This window comes from Rhincodon typus, chromosome 30 (genome assembly GCF_021869965.1).
Source record: "Rhincodon typus isolate 14 chromosome 30, sRhiTyp1.1, whole genome shotgun sequence".
In the NCBI taxonomy this organism is placed as follows: domain Eukaryota; kingdom Metazoa; phylum Chordata; class Chondrichthyes; order Orectolobiformes; family Rhincodontidae; genus Rhincodon; species Rhincodon typus.
In genome coordinates, this window is record NC_063361.1 from 37,078,090 (window position 1) to 37,103,513 (window position 25,424).

The following is a 25,424-nucleotide window of genomic DNA, read 5'->3' on the forward strand; positions in this document are numbered from 1 at the left end:
CTGCAGCTCCTACTATCTCTCTCGTTCACATTAATAGTTTGCAGCAAATCCTCCCACCTAGTGGTCACATTCTGAATTACACAGACACACACTCAGTTGTATACACAGGCACACTCTCTCTCTTCTACCTTTATGCAGAATCCAAAATCTGTTGGTGTGTTGTACATCTTTCTGTTTGTTATTGTGTAAATGTTACTCTCATTCACATCGGCAAAATACTGAAGGTGCCTCGGTTCCTGGTAAATAAATCAGAATAAGCATAACAGGAATATAAGGATGGGGAATTGGCCCAGCTGGATTGCAAAGAAAGACTATTTCTTCAGTATTTTCATTTCACTGAAGTACTTTACAATCAATTAAGTAATTTTTGAAATGTAATGCTATGATCCCAGCTAATGTTAATACTGGACAAGTTAGACTTCAAAATGAAACCGAGCTACATAAATTGCACGTTTAATTCGTGCAGTTGGTTAACGTGATGGTTAGTTACTGAAATATATTCACTCATGGCTGTAGATTTTTTTTAATAATATGTTTTTTTTAATTACACAAAAGTGAACAAACAAAGCTATATACAGAAGACAGAAATATCTTAACACAAACATCAAAACAATGTCTCAATCTATTCCAATACTATCTGTTAGATTCAATCCTAAGGAAGGATCTCTGGCATCCTAGCTATTTTTAAATCATTAAACTTTTCCTTGGACTGTGGACAGTTTTAGAATTTCTTTCCAAGTCCACTGGCATGAACCTTTCACATTTGGTCAGCATAAACCTTTTCAGTTTTAACAACCTGAAGATTTCCATCCAACCTGTCCAGGCTTGGAAGCTCCACAGGCTAGAAACTGCTGAGGGGACTGGTTAACCTAAACTGATGCCATTGTTCACTTAAACCATCCTCAGAGGGCAGGTATCTCACCCAGTGCAGGAAAATCTGCACAAGGCAATTCCAGGGGCCCTGAAAGCTGACACTGCTCCAGTCCAGCTTATTTTACAGGAGGTGGCAGAGCTGATGAGTCACTGAGACAGTGAGCAGCCTCCTGAGGAAGGGTCACCAGACCCGAAACATTAACTCTGTTTTTCCCTTCACAGATGCTGCCAGACCTGCTGACCTTCTTCAGCAACTTTGTTTTTGTAGCCTCCTGGTACAGGTGGGACCAGCGTGGAATGGATAGAGGTAGATATGTCAGTTAGCCTGTCTCACAATGGGCACTGAAACAAGTGTGATCAGTGGTTCTATGTGTGCCTCTGCACAGAGTGACAGGTTCAATCTCCATCCCAGACACTCCCAGCAAAGGGAGACTATGAGTAGGCTGCATTCACCTAATTCTATCTTAAGTTAAATCTGAATCCACTTTAGCCACCATCCAATACATTTCAGGTCATAACACCTTGCTAAGAAAAACCAGTCTCCTCATTTCCTCACTATGTCTCTCTCTCCAATTATCTTCAATCTGTGTCCTCTAGTTACCAACAGTCCCTTTACTGGGAACGATATTTCCTGATTCAAACAGCTTAAAGGGAAGGTTGAACCCTCAGTAATAGCATCTGCTTCTTTCCTCTTTAAAGACAGCTGCCTTTACTTTGTGATTGTAGCACTATATTTCTTATTTCAGACATAATAGACTAGTTAGTAAAATTAAACACTTCGGAATGAAAAGGCCTGTAACAGCTTGAGTAGAAAATTGAAGAAAGGGCTTTAAGCAGAGAGCTGGGGTGAGAAGTGGTATTTGGACTGCAGGGAGGTTTAGAGTGGGGTGCCTCGGGGTATTGCTGTTTTGGAAATAAATCAAGTGCTTCTGTTTGATACACAACATAATTTCAAAGGGAACACAAAGCTCTGAAATAGAGTGAGGAGGACAGTAACATACATCAGGAAAATGTAAAATGGAAAATTGATTTTAAAAATCACAGCTGAAATGTAACTCACAGAAATACATCTTTGTGGAAAGAATGAGAGCAAAAGTAAATAAAGGGGTATGATTTTAAAGGGTGTGCAGGATGTAGGTACAAATATTTTGATATGACAGGACAAATTGAAAAGGCTGTAAAAAAAACAGTCAAGATGCACTGCAACAATTTGCCAAGCGTCTTTAAATAACAACTTTTAAACCCCTGACCTCTAACATCCAGAAGGATCAGAGCAACAAATATATGAGAATACCACTATCTGAAAGCTCCCTCCAATCCTCACACCAGACTCAAGCCGCCTGGTTTAAAATGTAAATGAAACATGGCAGTTAACTGGCCATCAGCATTCACAGGTGCACTCTCTATGGCAATGCCTCTACCAAACAAAGTTCACTTGCAAACCAATCAGCACTCTCCTCTCATGCAGTACAAAAGACAGCTTCCCCTTTATTCATTTCCAGGATGAAGGCATTGTTTGCCAGGCAGCATTTATTGCCCATCCTCAATTGCCCAGAGGGCAGTTAAGAGTCAACCACATTGTTGTGGGTCTGGAGTCACATGTAGGCCAGACTAGGTACAGATGGCAGTTTCCTTCCCTAAAGGATGTTAGTGAACCAGATGGGTTTTTTGACAATCGACAATCGATTTATGGTCATCATTAGACTCTTAATTCCAGATTGTTTTTTCATTGAATTCAAATTTGACCAACTGCCATTGTGGGATTTGAACCTGGGTTCCCAGAACATTATTGGGTCTCTGGATTAACAGTCCAGCAATAATACCACTGGGCCATCACCTCCCCACACACCTCAGCTTGAATGATATTCTTATGAAGTGTCCTGATTAGTGCAAGACAAAACATATCTATTTTTAGCAAGACACAGCTCAAGATGGTTGGGTCAAGGTGGTTGGGACATCCTCACTACCCTGAGGATGTCCTGTCAAGATGTCCTTAGGCAGAGATGACTGACATCCAACAACCACCACCATCTTCCTTTGTGTCAGGTATGACTCCAACCAGCAAAGAACTTTGCCCTGGTTCCTAGTGACTCGAGTTTTGCCAGGATGGATTCAGCTCCTTTGTCCATGTTTGAACCAAGGTAGTAACAAGATCAGGAGCTGAGTGGTCTTGTCAGAGAGCAGGTTATTGCTAAGTAATGATCATTTGATATCACTGTTGAATGCGTACAATGAGGTTCTTGTAAATCAAGGGTGTAATACAACAGATGACATGACTCTGACATCAGCAAGAGAGAAGACACCACTTTAGAAAGAGGATGTGAAGAGAGAATTCTTAGACATTACTCTTGAGAGTTCGAATTGATAACTTAGCAACATAGGTTTAAATCAAGAAATAATACCGTAAATAAGCTGTTGAAGAACTTTACTTAGAAACGAAGAGACAGTAGCCTCAAGAACAGTGTATATGCAGACCCACAGTCCAAAGAGATTTCCTACAAAGACAGTCCCAATAAGCAAATAGCAGCATTGGCTTAAATGACAAGATAAAGATCAATGTACCCTTCCGTCACTTTGCTAATAATCAAGGGCAAACTGATTGGGTAGAAAGTGACTGGTTTGGTTTTGTCCTGCTTCATACCTGGACAGTTTCCCAAAGCCAGTGTTACAGCTGTCCTGGAACAGCTGATTAGAGGTAGGGCTGGTTCTGGAGCACAGATCTTCACTACTATTTCCGGAATGTTGTCAGGGCTTATAGCCTATGCTGGCAGAAGACCAAAAGAACATAGGAACATAAGAAACAGTACCAGAAGCAAACCATTTCGAACATTCAACCCAACTCTGCCAAAAATCATGACTGATCTTCTACTTTATTCATTTACCTACATTGCCACCATACTTCTTAATTCCCTCAGTACCCAATCCTCTATTGACCCCTGATCTGAATAGACTGAGTAAACCTCTACAGCTCATTGGAATGTAGAATGCCAAAATCTGCAACTCTTTCAGCGAATAATCTCCATCATCAATGGCCAACTCCTTATTCTACACTCCTTCCCCAGGGGAGACTCTCTCCTCTTCTCTATTGTGTCAAAACTGAAAGAACTATATGCCTGTCAATGAGAACTCCTCTCATTCTTCCAAACTCCAGGGAATATAGCTCTATTCAATCTCTCCTCAGGGGGCAACCCTTTCTTCTTACAAACCGGTCCAATGAATCTGAACTATGCCTCCTCTAAAGCAAGTCTAACTTCCTTTAAGCAGGGAGACCAAAGGCCACGTTTCATTGCAGCAGGACTTCCAAACTCTTCTACTTCAATCTGTTTGCAGTAAAGACTAACATACCATTTGACTTCCTCATTGTTTACACCTGCCTATTAACTTTCTGTACTTCATTTACGAGGACAGCCAGATCCCCAAATGAATACTCTCACATTATAGGTTAAAGATCATGTTAATAAGATTATAATATGAATCAAGACGGTGACAGAGACATTAGCAGTCACATGTGAGTGTCTTAGAAGAGAGATGGAATGAGTTGCAGCACAGAAAAAGATGAACTTCCCAAGAAATGTAGAATGTACTTTAATATAAATAAAGGAGCGTTGAAGAAACATACTAGAGTTAGATCTTAGTCACTCCTGGATAGAGGGAAATCTCCCTGATTTATAATTGGCCACAAGTTACCCAGAGACAGATCCAAGCAGCATTCAAAGTAGAACCAAACCACAAATCAAATACCAACATTCCCCAGTCTCTCATCAGTTAGAAATATTCTGCTTTCCTATTTTCCATTATTGTTATTTATAATTATTTTCAATTAGCACATTATGCAAAAAATCAACATTTGAATGATGTCACTGCGTGCCTGGAATGGGAAACAGACCCTCCAATTCCTTCATCGCTCTTGTGTGTTGACTGCCAAGCATCAGAAAACGGAAAACACCCACCAACCTGATAATCTCCCAAACTAGTTAAGCAACCTTTGAAATCCTGACTTTACACTAAATCTGTTGCCTCAGTTCTTGAATGCATTTTTAAATCATTAAAGATTTTTCTAACGACAACGCACGAAGGAATCCTTAGCCATTTGTTCCTAATGCACGTTTGAAAGTATCCGAGCCGATCATTAACTTTAATTTCAGGATTAAAGTTGGCAGATTCTGGGCCCATGGACGGTTCAAGTCTCTTCTCTTTTGAGAAAATAAATGTGGTTAATGCTCCAATTTAAGTAACGGAATGCTTCAGATCCAATAACCAAACGATACATCATAAACATTTATTACATGCAAATTTATGTAATTGGTTATGAGTGATAACCTTGAGCATTATCTGTATAACCATTACCATGGAGAGAACAATGAAAAAGTATAGACTCCCTATGTTCCTGCACAATTCAAAACAGATGCAAGTTTTAAGATAGTCCTTTTATTTGATGACAACGTAAATGAGTAACGTTATGGTCTCAACTGTTTATTTGCAATTGATTGGTAGTAATGCACTCAGGGCTATTTAGTAAGTGGATGCTCAGTAGTGGCAGTCTGTACTATCTGCAAGATGCACTGCAGAAATTCACCTAAGACGCTTAGTCAGCACCTTCCATAACCTCTAGAAGGGCATCGGCAGCAGATACATGGGAACACCATAACCTGTAAGTTCCTCTCTAAGCCACTCACCATCCTGACTTGGAAATGCTCTATCACTGGGTTAAAATCCTGGAATTCCCCCTCCAACACCATTGTGGGTTAACCTATAGCACATGGACTGCAGCGGTTCAAGAAGACAGATCACTACCACCTTCTTAAGGGATAACCAGGGATGGGCAATAAGTCCTGGCCCAGCCAGTTGCGCCTATGTTATGTCCCATCATAAAATTCCAGAGGTGAGGTGAGAGTGACTGCTTTTGACATCAAGGCCTCTTTTGACGAACTATGGTATCAAGGAGCACTAGCAAAACCGTGGTCAATGGGAATCGGGGCGGGGGGGTACTGTCCACTGGTCGAGGTCATACCTGGCACAGAGGAAGATGGCTGTGAAAACCGAAAGAACTGCGGATGCTGTAAATCAGGAACAAAGACAGAAGTTGCTGGAAAAGCTCAGCAAGTCTGGCAGCATCTGTGAAGAAAAAATCAGAGTTAACGTTTCGGGTCCAATGACCCTTCCTCAGTTCCTCAGTTCTGAGGAAGGGTCACCAGACCTGAAATGTTAACTCTGATTCATTCTTCACAGATGCTGCCAGACAGGAAGATGGTTGTGGTTGTTGGAGGTCAGTCATCTCAGCTCCAGGACATCTCTGCAGGAATTCCTCAGGGTAGTGTCCTAGGCCCAACAATCTTCAGCTGCTTCAACAATGACCTTCCCTCCACCATAAGGTCAGAAGTGGGGATGTTTGTCAATGATTGCACAATGTTCAGCACCATTTGCAACTCCTCAGATACTGAAGCAGAACAAGTCTATTTACAGCAAGACCTGGGCAACATCCAGGCTTGGGCTGATGAGTGACAACTAACATTTGCACAGCACAACTGCCAGGCATGACCATCTCCAACAAGAGACAATCTAACTATCTGTCCTTGATGTTCAATGGCATTGCCAATACTGATTCCCCAATATAATAACCTGGGAGTTATCATCAACCAGAAGCTGAATAGGATTAGCCATATAAATACTGTTGTTACAGGAGCAGGTCAAAGGCTAGGAATTCTGCAGAGCTTAATGCATTGCCTGTCTTTTCATTACCTGTTTATCATTTACAAGACACAAATGAAAAATGTTATCAGTACTCTCAACTTGCCTGCATTGCTGCATCTCCCACAACACTCAAACATTTGACATTATTCAGGACAAAGCAGCCCACTTGATTGGCACCACTTTCACTATCTACTCCCTATAGCATTGATACTCAGTGGCAACGGAGTGTAATATCGCCAATATTCACTAACGTAACTCACGCAGCCTTCTTTGATGGCACCTTCCAAACCTGCCAGCTCTACCAGCTCCAAAAAGGGCTACAGATGTATGGGAAAGGCACCATTTGAAAGCTCTCTTCCAAGCGACACACCATCCTAATTTGGGAAAATATTAATAACAGCAGAGGCAGAGTAGGAGGTGTTCCAGCTCTGTGTCTGTATACTCCTGTTCCAGCTCACCTGGCCAGACACATTCTTCTTTATTGCTTTTCTTTTGTTTTGTTTCTTAATTTCTCTTTTGTATCAAAGTTCACTTTTTTCTTCTTTTCAGTGACTGTAGTGGAGGAAGGTGATTGTTCGGGCCTGCTGCAGCAGCGGTGGCAATGTGGTGAATCTGGATGTCCCTTCCTCGTGGCCATACTTTAGCGATGGAAAGGGATAGGTATATACCGCAGGGCAAGAGTTATAGCTGGGGGAAAGGCAACTATGAGGCGATGAGGCAAGATTTAGGATGCATAGGATGGAGAAGGAAACTGCAGGGGCTGGGCACAATTGAAATGTGGAGCTTGTTCAAGGAACAGCTACTGCGTGTCCTTGAGAAGTATGTACCTGTCAGGCAGGGAGGAAGTGGTCGAGCGAGGGAACCGTGGGTTTACTAAAGAAGTTGAATTTCTTGTCAAGAGGAAGAAGGAGGCTTATGTAGAGATGAGGCGTGAAGGCTCAGTTAGGGCGCTTGAGAGTTACAAGTTAGCCAGGAAGGACCTAAAGAGAGAGCTAAGAAGAGCCAGAAGGGGACATGAGAAGTCTTTAGCAGGTAGGATCAAGGAAAACCCTAAAGCTTTCTATAGGTATGTCAGGAATAAAAGAATGACTAGAGTAAGATTGGGGCCGGTCAAGGACAGTAGTGGAAAGTTGTGCGTGGAGTCCGAAGAGATAGGAGAGGTGCTAAATGAATATTTTTTGTCAGTATTCACACAGGAAAAAGACAATGTAGTCAAGGAGAATACTGAGATACAGGCTATTAGACTAGACGGGATTGAGGTTCATAAGGAGGAGGTGTTAGCAATTCTGGAAAGTGTGAAAATAGATAAGTCCCCTGGGCCGGATGGGATTTATCCTAGGATTCTCTGGGAAGCTAGAGAGGAGATTTGGTTTCACAGGTCGGCGCAACATCGAGGGCCGAAGGGCCTGTACTGCGCTGTAATGTTCTATGTTCTATGTTCTATAGTGGCTGCAGCTTTATCGAAGGCTTCATCGTTGGTGGGTCTGCTCCATTCCTCCTCAGAGTGGTGCGGTGGCACCATGCTGCTTCTGGTTCGTTCCTTGTGGCTGTAGTGGCTTCAGGCAGTGACTGAAGTGGAGACAGCTTGAACAGTGGCTTCACTGCAGTGATTTGGTGGGTCCCATCTGTCCCTCCTGGCTATGGTGGCCACGGACTGTAGGAGCCTTTGGATTCTGATTCAGCTGCAGCGTGGTTGGTCTGGTCTGGAAATCTTGCTTTGGAGGCCTCAGGGGCAGCTTCAGTGTCCCATAGCCAGTCCATAAACTTAGGAGCCATGGAGGGAACAAAAGATGAACTTTGTCCTATCTTTGTCTCAATTATTTCTTTTTATAATTTCTGTAATTAAAATGGCACAGAATTGTGGCAACTTATGCACATCTCGCTTTATTTTCATAAATACAAGTGTCAATAAATTACTATTTCATTGCTATTCTATACCATTCTAAATGTACCATCATTCCTTCCGTATCACTGGGTTGAAATCCTGGAACTCCTTCCTAACAGCTCCCTAATAGTGTGGACCCATATCTCAAGGAGTGCAGTGGTTCCCAAGGGCAGCTTACCACCACCTTCTCCAGGAAAATTGGGGAAGGGCATAAAATATTGGCTTAGCCAGAAATAACCATATTCAGCAAATTAATACAAAAATGTAACAACAAGGGTAGTTTGGTGGTTCAGTGGTTAGCACTGCTGCCTCACAGCGCCAGGGACCCGGGTTCAATTCCACCCTCGGGTGACTGTCTGTGTGGAGTCTGCACATTCTCCCAGTGTCTGGGTGGGTTTCCTCCGGGTGCTCCGGTTTCCTCCCACAATCCAAAGATGTGCAGGCTGGGTGGATTGGCCATGCTAAATTGCCCGTAGTGTTCAAGGATGTGTAGATTAGGTGTGTTATAGGGGGAATGGGTCTGGGTGGGATGCTCTGAGAGTTGGTGTGGACTTGTTGGGTCAAAGGGCCTGTTTCCACATGGTAGGGATTCTATGAAAAATGAAAAGTTTATGACGATCAGCCAAGTTTGTGATGGAGCTAATTTACACTGCCTAAATGTTCTCAAACAAACAGAATATATTCAATCTCTACAGCTTTAATGAAATATCCAGGAGTTCAGGGAGCCAACGCATCCTTATTCCTTTCTACATGGGAATGCCTTGGCCAATCAGAGTTAAATTTCCACTCAATTTGCTCCTGGCGTATAGGAACCGTTGAGATGGTTTGTAATATGGTATTCTCGCATTTGCCCTGGGGAGTGTGAGATGAAAAGCTTTGACAACATGTCTTTGTTAATCTCAATGAAGGAATCTATTGTGTCACCTGATGCTACTCTGAATAGACCAGAACCATGTGACATCTTCCTGCGATATTTGAAAGGATATATATGATGTATATGTTGTGATATATACAATAGCAGAGTGATATTGAATACACAAGACAGAACTGATGCCAGGAATATGTACTTACCTTGGACATCCCCTTTGTGGAGTAATACAGCCCAGATCTCCTCAGGAAGAAATACAAACGTCTCCACGTTTTCTTTCCTTTATCCTTAATGTGGAGAAAACCCTGAATCTCGGGACAGTTCTGAGCATTTAGAAAATTCTGGAGGAAAGAAAATGTTTTGTTTAAATTACTGATAAATAAACAAAGCTTCTTAGGCCTTTTGATAATGTGAGCCATTCAGGGGAAGAGCATTCTCCAGGTCATTCTGTGCCTTTCTACACTCAAAAACACTTGTTCCTGTGATCGCCACAGCCCAGTGCATGGCCTTGCCATTCAGACCAGTCTAATCAATCAGAAACACCAGAAAGACCTCTCAGCATCAATCCAGGCACCAAAAACTATAATGGAAAACACAGCCATATCAATCCTGCAAAAGTCTACATTACTAACATCTGGGGGCTTGAGCCAAAATTGGCAGAGCTGTCTCACAGACCCACCAAGCAGCAGCCTAACATAGTCATACTCATGGAACCATCCCTTACAGACCTATGTCCTGGATAACATCTTCACTATCCTTGGGTATGTCCTCTCCCACCAGAAGGACTGACCCTAGCAGAGGTGGCGGCACAGTGGTATTCAGTCAGGAGGGAGCTGTCCCAGCCCTAAGCGTTGAAGTCTCATGGCACCAGGTCAAATATGGGCAAAGAAACCACCTGATTGAATACCATGTCCTCCCTCCACTCATCCATGTTGTACAACACTTAGAGGAAGCACTGAGGGTAGCAAGGGAACAGGATGTGCTCTGGGTGGGGGATTTCAGTGTCCACCAACAAGAGTGGCTCAGCAGCAGTACTACTGATCGAGCTGGGTGGGTCCTAAGGGGCATTGCTGCTAGACTGGGTCTGGGGCAAGTGGTGAGGGAACCAACAAGAGAGAAAAACATACTTGACCTCATCCTCACCAATCTGCCTGTTGCAGACGTGTTTGGTTTTGACAGTAACAGTAAGAGTAATGATGCACAAAGTCCCATCTTCACACTGAGGGTTGTGTGGCAGTCTCACTGTGCTAAAAGGGACAAACTTTGATCAGATCCAGCACCTCTAAACTGGGCATCCATGAGGTGCTGTAGATAATCAGAAGCAAACTTGTATTCAATCCATCCATTACCTGGTGAACCAGTGTTTACACACTGACTATTTACACAGCGAATTGTAGGTGCAGGATGCAATGGAAAGGGTCGAGCAATCCACAACCAGCGAATCAGATCTAGGAAATATAGAAAATAGGGCACGAAGAGGCCATTTTGCCATCAAGCCTACTCTACCATTCAATATGATGATGGCTGATCATCCAACTCAGCCCCCGTTCCTGCTTTCTCCCCATTCCCTTTGATACCTTTAGTTCTAAGAACTACATCTAACTCCTTCTTGAAAACATTCAGTGTTTTGACCTCAACTACTTTCTGTGGCAGAGAATTCCACAGGCTCCCCACTCTCTAGATGGAGACATTTTTCCTCATTTCAGTCCTAAATGGCTTACCCTGTATCCTTACACTGTGACCCCTGTTTCTAGACTCTTCAGTCATTGAGAACATTCTTCCTACATTTACTCTGTCTAATTCTGCTAGAATTTTACACGTTTCTATGAGATTCCTCCTGTCATTCTTCTAAACTCCAGTGAGTATTATTCTAATCAAACCAGTCGCTTTTCATATTACAGTCCTGTAAGGAAACCAAAACTGCCACATAATACTCCTGGGCAGTACGGTGGCTCAGTGGTTAGCACTGCTGCCTCACAGCACCAGGCAGCCGAGTTTCATTCCAACCTCAGGTGGCTGTCTGTGTGAGGTTTGCACATTCTCCCTGTGTCTGTGTGGGTTTCCTCTGGTTTCCTCCCACAGTCCAAAGATGTGCAGGTTAGGTGGATTGGCCATGCTAAATTGCCAATAGTGTCAGTGTGTATCTCACCTGTATAAGCTGTGAGTGTGGAACTCCTGCATTGGCATCCAGACTTCCTGCTACCAATTGCACTGGGAAAAATGGCTGTTTAGGAAACAGAGATGTGATCATTAAACTGTGTTTGGAAACACCCTCTTCTTTAATGCAGCAATTTTCATGAATCCTTTCTCAATGCAAAACTATCTGTCTTGAAACTAACAGTACATTATTTCTGCAAATTTTCACCCAATTGCTTTCTGCCCAAGTTAGAGGTCAGTACAGTCTGACCTGTGGCTGTTTTTGTTTTAGGTTTCTTTGTTCTGACCTTTCTCCTTCACCCAAGTCCCAGTTTTGGAGGGGTCATGGTTTGGTGACCATCTTGACTCATCACTCTCAGGGCATATATACAGCTGGGGCAGACAGCTAGGATGATATAATAGTTAGGGCTACCAGCTCACAGATAGGGTATACAGCTAGGGTACACAGCACATTGACAAGGTACATATACCTACAGCATTGTGCACGTGGATGAGGTATACAGCTAAGGTGTACAACATGTGGTGAGGGAATATAGCTACGTACACAGCATACAGGTAAGGTCTACAGCTGGTGTATACAGCACAGCCGGTGTATACTTTTAGGAAGGGGAGGTTGAGCCCTTCTGATAATTAAAATTGAAACACAAGACCCCAATCTGTTACAGCAGGTGTAGAGATCCCCTTCTAATAATTAAAGCTGAAACACCAGAGAAGCTCACCTCACCTTGCCTAATCTGTTAGAAAGGAGTAGCTATATGAAAGAAAATCCCTGACATTCACTTTATAAGCAACAAGTTACAATTTGTTTATTTAACCCTAACAATGAACAAATTAACGGAACTAATAACAAACCGAACAATTCCGCCTTAACTACTAACTATTCCCAAATTGAACAAAATTCTACTGGTTTGCTGTTCCAATAAACAGAAGTCCCAATTATATAAACCCAAGTAGTAATAAATATAAATTAAAACATAGAATCTCAAAGGTACAGCCAGGTTAAGTCTTCCAGAACGTTCAACGCCCTCTCTGCTGATCCTTCTGTCAGGAAAGCTTTCTCTGTGAATTCCTCTGTCAGGAAACTTAGTTAGGATTGCCATGGTACCTTTATGAATAGATAGTGCTTTCTCAGAGAGCTTAGAGATTTCTGTGAGAGCCAGACAGTCACTTTTCAGATGGCAGTTCACTCTCACACCGATTTTCAAAAACCCTCTTCTAATATACCCCCAATGACTTGTCAACTTTCTTATAATAGGATTGGTCTGAGGTTGTCAAAGCCATCAGATTTAAATTCAATTGGTTTTCAATCTCTAAGTGCTTGGTTTAAATTAATTAGCTGATTCCAGCTAGCTGTCAAAACATCAAAACAAGCCTAAGGTTTCCAATCACACAGCCGATTGATACATGTTTCAATTTCAGAACTGGCTGTATCTCTTCAGCTGCTTACAGACACTTTTTTGTTAAAATCTCTAAGCTTAGAAAAGCACATCACCACTTCAAAGGACGACGCACTCTTCCTCCCTATCATTTTTACAAACAAATTCTAACTTTGGGCCTTTCAATTCAAAAGTATTCTATACACCTTCACAATAATGCAGTCAGCTTTCACATCTGATAGACATCTAAACTAGAGGGAACGTAATAGAGAATTCGTTTGAATTCACAGCTTTGAAACAAATCATTCAGCTGACCATTTGTGAAGCTGACTGTGCTCCAAGTGAACAGCCCCCATGTTATGTTGTTCCATTCTATTGTCTTATCCCTTTTCAAATACATATCACGAAAAAATCACAACATTTACTTAAAGAGTTAGATGTTCTTTCAACTTCAGTGGTAATTTGTGTTCAAAAATCCTCACCATTTTAAGTGAGAAACAATTGCAAACTGTTAAGGAGTTAATGAGAATTGGGGGGAATAATTAGAAGATTTTGGTACTTTACGCATCAAGTATAATCATGATAAACTTGTCAGCGGGTGAAATATCTGACACTCCCACTCAGTGTTTGAGACAAGTCTACTCAAATTATGGTATAAATGTAGTCATGTAACTGTAGTGATGGAGTACTGATTTATGGAATCCATCTGAAGCACAAACCCAGTATCAGTAATAGTTAAACAAATCTTACCTCGGGATTCCTGAAGAATTCATATTTTGCATAATGTTTTCTGAAAATGAACCTGCTGCCACTGTTATTCAGCCAGGTTTTCTGCACCTCAATCAATGACTCATGATCCTCTAGGCACCTCTCTGGGAGACAAGGTAAGAAATGGGTAGTATGCATTTATTATACAATAAGGAGAGGGTTAGCTACTACCAGCTCGCACTCCAAAATAAATTTTACAACTTTCCTATCCAGCATGGGACCCGGTCACTTTCTCAATAATACAGGGTTTGTCCCCCCGCAGCATCATTCAGAAAGTAATTTGACAAGCTCATGGGAAGCTGATGGAGCAAACCTGAATATATTGTAGACAGGAAGGAGATTGCAGCTTTAAAATATTTCCTCAATTGATACCAATTGAGAGCACGAAGTTTGTATTCTATGCTAATGAGCAAAGAATCTATTTTGAGTTGAGGAACATTTGGATTGCCCCTGTCCCTAAACCTGAGGGGAATCTTGTGAGGTGCAGTGTTTGTGAGAGAGGAGAGAATGGCAGTGTGCTCATAGACACACTCACTCCTTGAAGGCACAATTCCTGAATGGCAAAGGCACTCTGGGTGCTGACTGCCCAGCATCTTAGATGTCAGGATATTCAGTCATGTGGGTCATCACTATTGTGTCCTTTACTGCAAAAGCAAATGCCCGAGAACAAAAGTAGAACATAATCCCGAGACCGACTGGATGAAATATTTGCCAGTTTTGGGAACTCCGAACAAGTTGTGATTGACAATGGTCCACAGTTTGTGGCACAAGAGTTTGAGGGGTACCTGGAAAATCACGGAGTCGGACATATGAGATTGGCTCTGTATCACCCTATAACGAACAGCCAGGGTGAGGGGATTTATACAAACCGTGAAACAGACCTTAAAGGGGAGAGGTCACTCTGACAGCAACTCAACAAGTTCCTCAATGTGTACAGGAACATGCCACATGTGATGACCCAGTGCCCGCCTGGCATCCTTCATGTTCGACCACCAGCTCAAAACATGTTTGACTTACTGCGGCCAGAAGAGATCAGAGAGGTGGTGGAGTGAAATCAAGAAGGACAGATGGTCAGAAGGGCGGGAACCTCAAAGTCAAGGCTATTCCAAAGAGGAGAGACCGTAATAGCCTGGAATTATACATCTGGGCCAACAATGAATCCCAGCATGGTGTTGTCTTAAACAGGATCATTGCCATATACAGTGCAGACTAGAGATGAACTGGTCTGGAGGTGACATGCAGACCAGCTGGTCATTGCATTTCACGAATCGGGGGACATCCCTCAGAATACCTTGCCAGTGCAGATGGATCTGAGGGTGTGGACCCAGTCATGTGTCTCTGAGCCAGGGTTGGCCATACCCAGTGAGAAGACAACAGCAGCTTCAGAGGGCAACAACAGCCAATCAGAGATGGATGTACCTGAGGAACAACAGGAGCTTCCGGAAGCCCAGGAGACTACACTAGAGAAGATTCCTGAATCGAGGAGACAGTCTTTGAGAAACTGCCACCCGTCAGAGAGACTGATCATGTCAATGTAAACTACGATAGGGTCATTTTCTTTCCTTTTTTTATAAATATTCATGACAATGTATATATGTTAGCTACAATGCTTGTATAATGGTTATAATTGTTGGATGTATAAATATTGATAAGGGGAGTAAGGAAATAAAGGGGCAGGAGTGTTATGTTGAGTATGGGTTGCCCCTTTAAGACAGCAGAGCAGCTGACCCAGAACAGTTGCTGAGCAGGGGTGCGGGCAGGAGAAAAAGTTTAAAACCAACTGTGGAGCTGAGAGGTGGCACAATAAAGTATTCCCTTTTCAAGTTTACCATGTGTCTACTGCATGTTTTGTTTCTGGTTCTAGCTAAGCAGAAGTTAAGGGGAGGTGATGGCCTAGTGGTATTGTCACTGGACTGTTAATCTACAGACCCAGGTAATGTCCTGGGGACCCAGGTTTAAATCCCACCACGCTAGATGGTGGAGTTTGAATTCAATTTTTTAAAAATATCTGGAATTAAGAATCTAATGATGACCATAAATCCATTGTCAATTGTAAGAAAAACTCATCTGGTTCACTAAATGTCCTTTAGTGAAGGAAACTGCCATCCTTACTTGGTCTGGCCTACATGTGACTCCAGGCCCAAAGCAATGTGGTTGACTCCTAACTGCCCTCTGGGCAATTAGGGACGGGCAATAAATGTTACATAGCAGCGTCGCCCTCATCCCATTAATGAATAAAGGTAAAAGGAACCAGGGGGTGGGGGAAGGTGAAGACGTGAGGTGACCTGCTGCTGCGTTTTGTCATTTATATAAATGATTTGGATGTGACTATAGGAGGTATGGTTAGTAAGTTTGCAGATGGCACCAAAATTGGTGGTGTAGTGGACAGTGAAGAAGGTTACCTCAGAGTACAACAAGACTTTAATCAGATGGGCCGAGAGTGGCAGATGGAGTTGAATTTAGATAAATGTGAGGTGTTGCATTTTGATAAGACAAACCATGGCAGAACTATTACACTTAATGATAGGGTCCCAAGGAGTGTTGCCGAACAAAGAGACCTTGGGGTACAGATGCATACTTCCGTAAAAGTGGAGTCACAGGTAGACAAGACAGTGAAGAAGGTGTTTGGTACGCTTGCCTTTATTGGTCAAAACATTGAATATAGGAGTTGGGACATCATGTTGTGGCTGTACAGGACATTGGTGAGGCCACTTTTAGAATACTGTGTACAATTCCAGTCTCCCCTTGTATAGGATGAATGTTGTTTAACTTGAGAAAGTGCAAAAGAGATTTACAAGAATGTTGCCGGGACTGGAGGGTTTGTGTTATAAGGAGAGGCTGAATAGGCTGAGGCTTTTTTCGCTGGAGGGTCAGAGACTGAGTGGTGCCCTTTCAGAGGTTTATAAAATCATGAGAGGAATGGATAGGGTGAATAATCTAAGTCTTTTTCCTTAGGTGGGGGAGTCGGTAACTAGAGGGTGTAGATTTAAGGTGAGAGGGGAAAGATTTAAAAAGGATTTGAGAGTAACATTTTCACACAGATGGTGGTGCATGTATGGAATGAGCTGTCAGAGGAAGTGGTAAAATTACATCATTTAAAAGGCATTTGGATGGGTCAATGAATAGGAGGGATACAGGCCAAATGCTGGCAAATGGGACTAGGTCAGATTGTAATGTCTGGTCAGCGCAGACACATTGGACCAAAGGGGTTGTTTCTGTGCTGTATGACTCTGTAAGTGTGAGGGGGTAGGGGCTGAGTATTGGTGGGGGGGGCTGAGAGTGAGGAGTGTTCAGTTGTCATGGTTACCCAGTGCAATGTTGGGGTGAGCCTCCACCAGGGTCCAGCTGTCCTCATTGAGGTAGCGATTCCTCTCGACCAGGATGTGACAAACATCCTGCGCTTTCACTGCAGCTGTGACCTCAAGTGACCTCTTCATTCCATCTTCACTGAAGATAGTAATAACCTAAATCAAAGAGAGAGACAGCACAGTGAGAGAATGATGAAGTCTAATGAGATTTGCTGGTAATTTGAGAGGTGTCAACAGGTTAGCCAGTCTGGCTAAAACAGCGAGTTATAGTCATGGAGGAACATGAGGCCAATTTCATCCCCACACACGGGAAAGAATTCCCATGCATTGACCTGGCTGACATAACTCCCACTGCCAATCCACTCCCAGCAGCAGCTTGCCTGGGATAGCGTTTGGATTACAATCATCTTCTTGTTAACATATAGACCACCAATGAGTGTGGCACAAGGGCTGACAAAACGATGAACAGAAAGTTCCTTGTTCTGAGGAAGGGTCACCAGACCTGAAACGTTAACTCTGTTTTTTCCTTCACAGATGCTGCCAGACCTGCTGAGCTTTTCCAGCAACTTTGTTTTTGCTCCTGATTTACAGCATTCGCAGTTCTTTTGGTTTTTATTGAGAAAGTTCCATGTATTGCCTGACATATTACAAACCATGGATCCTAGGTGGTGAGTCTCACTTGGGTTCTGATTTGATTTCTGTGTCTTTATTGACTGCATGTAACATTTTAATTGTTAAAAGAAATCTGTGGTATGGCCACCATCAGAACCCACAGCGTCACTGTTACTGAGGAGACAAGACGGCACGGCATACCTTTGGCAGGTGAAACACACCAGCCATAGCGATTGTTATCAGACACACAGACCATAATTATGCCTTTGTCACACTGAAACATTCGCTGACAGATGAGTCTGCACAGCCCTGTTTTATGGACAAGTGCCACATTGTGTTTCTACATAGATAGTAACCTCCAAACTAACTGTACATCAGCCAGCAGACCAGCCTGTCACTGACACCATAGGATAGCTCAGGTTACACGTTTTTCAGTCTCAGTGGTTGATCAGCAGAGGTAATACGGAAACTACTTACAAAGAACACAGCACAGAAGCAGGCCATTTGGCCCATCTCTTCCGTACCAGTGTTTATGTTCCATGTGAATCTCCTCTGACCCTGTTTTCATCTCACCCCATCAGTAACATCCTTCTGTTACTTTCTCCCTCATGTTTATCCAGTTTGCCTTCAATGTATCATTATTACTCACCTCGACGACTGCCTGTGGGAGTGAGCTTCATATTTCCGCACTGTCTTGGTAAAAAGGTTTCTCCTGGTTTCCCTATCGGATATCATGTTTATAATCTCTAGTTCTGACTCCCCTTACAAATGGCAATCTCTTCTCTAAGTTTACCATACAAAAACCTTTACAGAATTGTAAAGACCTCTATCAGGTCACCCCTCAACCTCTACTTTTCTGGTGATGGGCAGAGTACCAGCCTGAACTGTCTTTCCCTGCTGGTTACATGCTCTCGGTTCTGATACAATACTAGTAAATATTATTCTCACCTCCTCCAATCCACCTACATACTTTTAATCATGTGGAGACCAGGATGCTCCCAGTCCACTGTGATGTCTACCTCAGGTACAAAAAATAACAGCCTTGCCAGTGACATCCTGGGAACAATCTCTGTCATGAAAGACACCTTATAACAATTGTTTTTTAAAAAATTATTCTTTCACAGGATGTGGGGGCTGGTGGCAAGACCATCATTTATTATCCATTCCTAACAACATTAATGTAATGTAATGACAGTGTAATGGATGAGGTGGACTTGATTCCTTTTGGACTTTTTCCAGAGGTTTCAGTCTGGCCTGGACTATTGTCTCCTACACCTCCCATTAATTGTTTAAAACATCAGCACTGCTGCCCCTCACCAATCAGAAAGCAACTGTGAAGACTGCCAATGTTCTGATCTTCAATATTTTTATGATTAATGGAAGTGTTCAAATAAAACTTTAAAAAACAATGTTTTTGAACAATTAATTGATTTTCATAGAATCAGAGTAATACAGCATGGAAACAGGCCCTTCAGCCCAAACTGGTCCGTGCTGACCATTGTGCCCACTCAGCTAGGTCCAATTGCTTGCATTTGGTCCATATCCCTCTAAACCCTTCCCATCCATGTACCTATCCAAATGATTATTGAATGTTGCTATTGTAACTGCCTCAAACATGTTGTCTGGCAGCCCATTTAACATATGCACTGCTCTCTACATGAAGAAGTTGACCCTCAGGTCCTTCCTAAATCTATCCGCTCTCACCTTAAACCTATGCCCTCTAGTTTTCAATTCCCCATCCCTAGGAAAAAGACTATATGCATTCATCCTAAGTATGCCCCTCATGATTTTATACACCTCATTGTCTTACATTCCAAGGAATAAAGTCCTATCCTGGCCAACCTCTCCCTATAACCCAGGCCTACTAGTCCTGGCAACATCCTCGTAAATTTTCTTTGCACACTTTCCAGTTTAACTATATCTTTCCTATAACAGGGTGACCAAAACTGTACATAATACTCCAAGTACGGCCTCACCAATGACTTATATAACTGTAACATAACGTCCCAACTCCTATACTCAATGCCCCGACCGATGAAGGTCAGCATGCTAAATGCCTTCTTCACCACCCTGTCTACCTGTGATGCTGCTTTTAACAAACTATGTACTTGTACTCATCTTTTCGCTTGGAGATTAAACTTGACCATCAACTCTGTTGATCAATCAGTGTCCAGGAAATTAATTCTGGGGATTAATCTACAATCCTTGGATGCTCCAGAGCAATCCTGGAAGGTTGGCTACTGCTGAATGGGACCTGTTTACCTGTTAGAATTTGGATTTCATGTGGATTTCAGAGGGGATGACTGGAATACAATCGATAGAACTGATTGTGTTAAAGTTACCTACAAGATTACAAATTCAATACAAACAAAACACTTGGTCTAATACTGTGAGGGGCTGCTGTATAGAGAGCAATCTCAAGTACAAGTTTTGTGAATACTACATACCTAGAAGTTAGAAATGACAGGCCTTAGGAAGAAATGCAAACATTGTAAAACTGAATAGCTGCTGAATACAGCAGAGCCTGTACTGGCATGGCCCTACCTCTCACGCAATACCCTGAACCAGTCACAATAAAATACATTCACTCTCACTCTGGTTAAAATGACCGCGCTAGGTTTGAATAAATTGAAGTTTTCTACATCGGAACAGAACTGTAATGACAGAGACGTTAAAATTTGGTGGTGGCCGGGTGAGTGCTTGTGTTCTGAGCTGTTGATTGCTGTGGCACACACCTGCAACAGGTGTGGTAATGTCTGTTTTTATACCTGTCATGTCGCAATGCTTCCTGATCAGACAACATCAGGCAAATCTACACAGACAGGACAGTATCTCGGGTCTCCCTCACTCCCCACTCAAATATACCAAGTGACCAGAGAAAGGACTGTCACTTTAAGACATTAGGTCAGTGCGCTGTTGAGACTGAGTTCTATTACTTCAGCACTAAGTCTATTTATAGTGGCTATAAATCATGACGCACGCCTGGTGTCTAGACACTATATTTAATGTCACTAGGCAACATTGAACAGGCTGCAAATCATAACTCTGAATCTGACCTTTCAAGTACAACCTCAGCAGGTAGTGAAACAGTGAGCTCACCTGCAGACCACCACCAGACACGGGACATCCTGATTATAGACAACAGCTTAAAACAGACAACATCTAGCAGACCAAGTGGTACACAACTCTCTCCACGAACAAGAATGTGAAAGCAGAGAGATGTGCAATGGTAAATCTGTCTGATAGGAGCAGTAGATCAGTTGATCACAAGAATAAGGAAGGCAATTAAGCATCAGGAAACAAGGCTTTGTTGATGATGCTGTGGTATGCATCTCCACCACTCTGCATAGGAGTTGGGTTCAAGGGTCAACCACTCCTTGGGTTCAATTTTCACCAACTAAATTAATTATGAATTCATATGACCACCCATGAATTAAGCAGCATGGTAATGAGCTCAGAATGGGGCTGGGAGTTTTCCATCTGCCACATGTCCTGACTCTTGGGAAAAGCCTACCTCTGGCTCCCTCCACTGCACACAGATGAGCAAATATACACTAAGATCAAACCCCTGCCCCTTCACCCTCTTCCTCATAATATTCTATTGCCTCCTCCAGGCAAACTGTACTGAAAACTCCCCCAGGACTACCTCACAAATTCTGCTCTCTGAACCAACAACCATTTGTATATTTTTAGTGCCGTTACCATAATGCTATTGAGGCAATTGCCTTGTGAAGGTATGGCTGTAACCATCTCGAGTGGCAGACCTGAAAGAGATGCTTTCAGAATCTGGACCAGAGTATAGCAAAGCAGTGGGATAGCCCCATACATTTGCATTCCAGCTGATAATGGCTATTCACTTCATTAAAAATCAATCACCCTCTGGTGTGAGTATTAAATATCATCTCAACAGAAAACTCTTTAACCTCGGTCATCCCTGAACCAAAATTAAACTGGCTGCCATAGACATACACCATCTACATGTTGTGGCTAATGGCAATGCTTTCACCCACTCTGCACCAGATTTGCAAACCACTCTCAGTCTCTTCAACTGTGGATAAGAGACTCGGTCTGCCCTTGAATGTTGCCAAAACAAACCTTATATCAATTCACACCTGGCCAGTGCAGTGTTCCATCTCCTGGATATGATGAAGGAGAAGGTCTGGAATGTGTTGAGCACAGACCTTGGCAGCTTCCTCTCTCAAAAGGCCACCATTGATGAGGAGCTCCAATATACATCAGCTGCACCAGCCCCATCCTCCTACAAACTCCAGCAAGTGTTTAACAACAAAGACCTCCACAGTTCAACAAATGTTCTTGTGTACACAGCAGCTGTCAGCACGACCCTCCTGCACTGCAGAAGAGGGTGACAGAACTGGGTACTGAAAAGGCCTTTTACCCTGAAAACATTTCAGTGCTAGTACTGAAGACTTGTAAGATAGAACTAGCTGCAGCCTTAGCCAAGCTGCTCTGGGACAGCTACAACACTGGCATCTACCTGCCAATGTGGAAAATTGCCCAGGTACGTCCTGTTGACAAAGTCCAACCCGGCCAATTACCGCCCCATCAGTCTACACTCGATCATCAGTAAAGTGATGGAAGGTGTCATCAACACCGCTATCACGCAACTATCAAACATGGACAAAAGAGCTGAATTCCAGAGGTGAGGTGAGTGTCACTGCCTTTGACATCAAGGCTGTGTTAGACTGAGTGTTGTAACAAGGATTCTGAGCAACACTGGAATCAATGGGTATTGGGGCGAACTCTCTGCTGGTTGGAGTCACGCCTGGCATATAGGAAGATGTTTGTTGTTGTTGGAGTTCAGTCATCTCAACTCCAGGACATCTCTTCAGGAGTTCCTCACGGTAGTGTTCCAGGCCCAACCATCTTCAGCTGCTTCATCAATGACCTTCCCTCCATCATCAGGTCAGAAGTGGGGATGTTCGCCGAAGATTGCACAATGTTCAGCATCATTTGCTGAAGCCGGCCCTATACAAATGCAGCAAGACCTGGACAATATCAGGCTTATGCTGATAAGCGGCAACTACATTTGCATCAGAAAAGTGCCAGGCAATAACCATCTCAAACAAGACAGGACCTAACCATCTTCCCTTAATGTTTGATAACATTACCATCATTGAATCCTCACCATCAACACACTGGGGCTCATACTAAAGAGGAACTGAACTGAATGTGTCATATAAATACTGTGATCACTAGAATAGGCCTGAGTGAGGAATTGTGGTGAACAACTCAGCTCCTGACTCCCGACAGCCTGTCCAAGGCACAAGTCAGGAGCATGATGGAATACTCCCCACTTGCCTGAATAGGTGCAGCTCCAATAGCACTCATGAAGTTTGACACTTTCCAGGACAAAGCACCCTAAACAGTGCCTTCAAAATTCCCTCCCTCCACCACTGACATACAATAGCAGCAGTGTGTACCATCTAGAAGATGCACTGTAATAACCCACCAAGCTACCTTCAAAATCAACTACCAAACAACAGTAACCACTTAGAAGGTCAAGAATAACAAATAAATAGGAACACCACCACATTCAAGTTTCTCTAGAGGCTAAATCCAATTCAAACATGGAAATATATCAGCTGACCTGCACTATCACTGTGTCAAATTCCCATTCAGAAATAGCAATGAGCTTCAGATCCCTCGATCGCCAGGTGACCCCCCATGCCCAAAGATACACAGGTTGTTCAGGCAGGTGAAGACCCGCAGCAGAAACCTGGACTCCAAGGAGAAATCTTCCTTGAATTGAGGGGGAGCCACTGATGATTATCGGAATAAAATTTATGAAAGCACTTTACAGGAACTATTTGTGAGATATCTCAATGATATAGAAGAAAATGAGGAGGGAGGGGAATGATAAATAAGTTTGTGGATTGGCCAGGTGGTTGACAGTGAGGAAGAAGATCTCAGGTTGCAGGAGGATGTAGATGGGTTGGTCAGATCAGTGACAGATGGAATATAACCCTGATGAATGTGAGGTGATCCACCTCAGACGAAGGGGGCTAGGGTTATGTTTAACTTTACAGCTAATAAATTTAAAGTGAAAGGCAGGAGGTTTAGAGGAGATTTGAGGAAAGGATTTTTCACCTGGTGGGAATCTGGAATATGCTGCCTGAAAAGGTAGCTGAGGTGGGAAGCCTCACAACTTGTAAAATATACTTGGATTGAAAATTCATAACATTCAAGGCTATGAGCAACTAAGTGTAGATTAAGTGTAGCTTTTTGTCAGGCAGATTTGATGGGCTGAAGGGTCTCTGCTGTACTATATGATTCTACGAACTGAACAAAATGTGACAATGAACCCAATGAGGAGATATCAGGGCAGGTGATCCAGTAGATTTTAAGGACAACGTTAGAGGGAGTGAGAGAAGTGAGGAGGCAGAGAAGTTAAGGAAGGAAATTCCACTCTTTAGTGTTAAGTGTAACTAACGAGTTCAGGGCTGAGGTTGGTGGAAATCACGTGATCTCTCTCAGTGGTGACATCTCTCACTCACACCCATAGAATGAAAATAAGTATCTACGAGTTTCGACTGAGGAAACTGTCAAGGACATATATCTGGATCTGGAATGTGTGAAATGATGTTTGAATGTTCCCATTCCAGAGTGCCACACTAATTATAGTCCGTAATGTCTTGCAGCTACAGTCAGTTCCACAATGCTGTGCTTTAATCACTGCTCAAACTTAACAATTCAGTGGCAGGTGGTGGTGCTGTGTATATGTGTTGGTATCAGGGTGGTTCAGTGTTTGGAAATCTATTGTGTTATTAATGTACCTTAAAAATCTACCAATTTATCACGATGGCTGACTGTATGAGCTCTTAATGATAACAGGAATTTCCAATCTACAGTGTTACATCATTCACTCTGGCCTCCAGCAATCAAGGGCTAGTGGTCAGTGGCAGGAGTGAGGTAGAGACCCTGGAGTGCCCTACTGAACAGTGCCCCCTGCCTTTTCTGCTGAGCCCTCTGCCCCAGGACCACTCTACCTGCCCTATGACCACTCCAGCAGTCTGTTCATTTAGAAGTGAAGGGATTGAGATAGGTGCTGGCATGATAGAGCTGAGTGCACCAACACTGAGCATGTGGAAATTGCCCTGATTATTACAGTACAAGTTTCACTGTGTGTGCATGTGTGTGTATGGGGTGGGGGGAGGGGGCGGGGAGCGGGGGTTGTGGGGGGGTGTGCGGATGGTGGGAAAGGAAAGTCTTATGTTTATATTTCACAAGCCCACAATGTTCCAACACTCTTTGCAAATAAGCAAATGCTTCAAAATTGTGCTCGCTGTTATACTGTAGAATAATCAATACAAGCCAGGTGACAGTGAGTGTGAGTTATTGATGTTATGAAACTTACCCACATCTCATGGGGGGTTGTCCCTAATCCACTGCAGATGAGATGCTGGAGACCACCAGTTCATTGTGGGAATAATCACCTATAACCTGAATGCTTCAGAGGAGTTTTCCCTCTCTGTCCATATGTGATCTTTTGTTTTCACCTTCTGCTGAAACCCAGGTTTCTAAATCCCTTGAGTCAATATTTACAATTTTCACTTGAACGGACTCTGTACTTGTGCAATGTGACACGGAAACCAGCTGGACCTGACACTTTTTACTGTTGTTCCTATAACCACCCTCTGTTAGAAATAAAACCTCTGCAATGTTACTGTTTAATTAAGAGATTAAGGAAAGCTGTATTTGTTTGCATGGGGAGTTCGCCATCAGGACAAAATGGGGACAATCACGCACTCCCTACTTACCACATTTTCTCACCAGAACTGAGATGCCAACTGTAGCTCAGATGTCTGCATGCTCACCTCTTAGCACTGACCCTCTGACAGTGCGGTACTCCCTCAGCACTGACCCTC

At 43.0% G+C, this 25,424-nt stretch overlaps 1 protein-coding gene across 1 annotated transcript in view; it reads right to left on the reverse strand.

Annotated features, from left to right (window-relative positions):
- Window positions 1-92: 92 nt before the first annotated feature.
- Window positions 93-25,424, reverse strand: part of LOC109925337 (growth factor receptor-bound protein 10-like) — a 28,890-nt gene continuing 3,558 nt past the window's right edge. The window contains exons 4-8 of the mRNA XM_048614430.1: window positions 16,926-17,082; window positions 13,601-13,722; window positions 11,467-11,541; window positions 9,521-9,658; window positions 93-236 (exon numbers count right to left, since the gene is read on the reverse strand). Of these exons, the coding sequence (XP_048470387.1) occupies window positions 93-236; window positions 9,521-9,658; window positions 11,467-11,541; window positions 13,601-13,722; window positions 16,926-17,082 (636 nt within the window). The remainder of the gene's footprint in view (window positions 237-9,520; window positions 9,659-11,466; window positions 11,542-13,600; window positions 13,723-16,925; window positions 17,083-25,424) is intronic.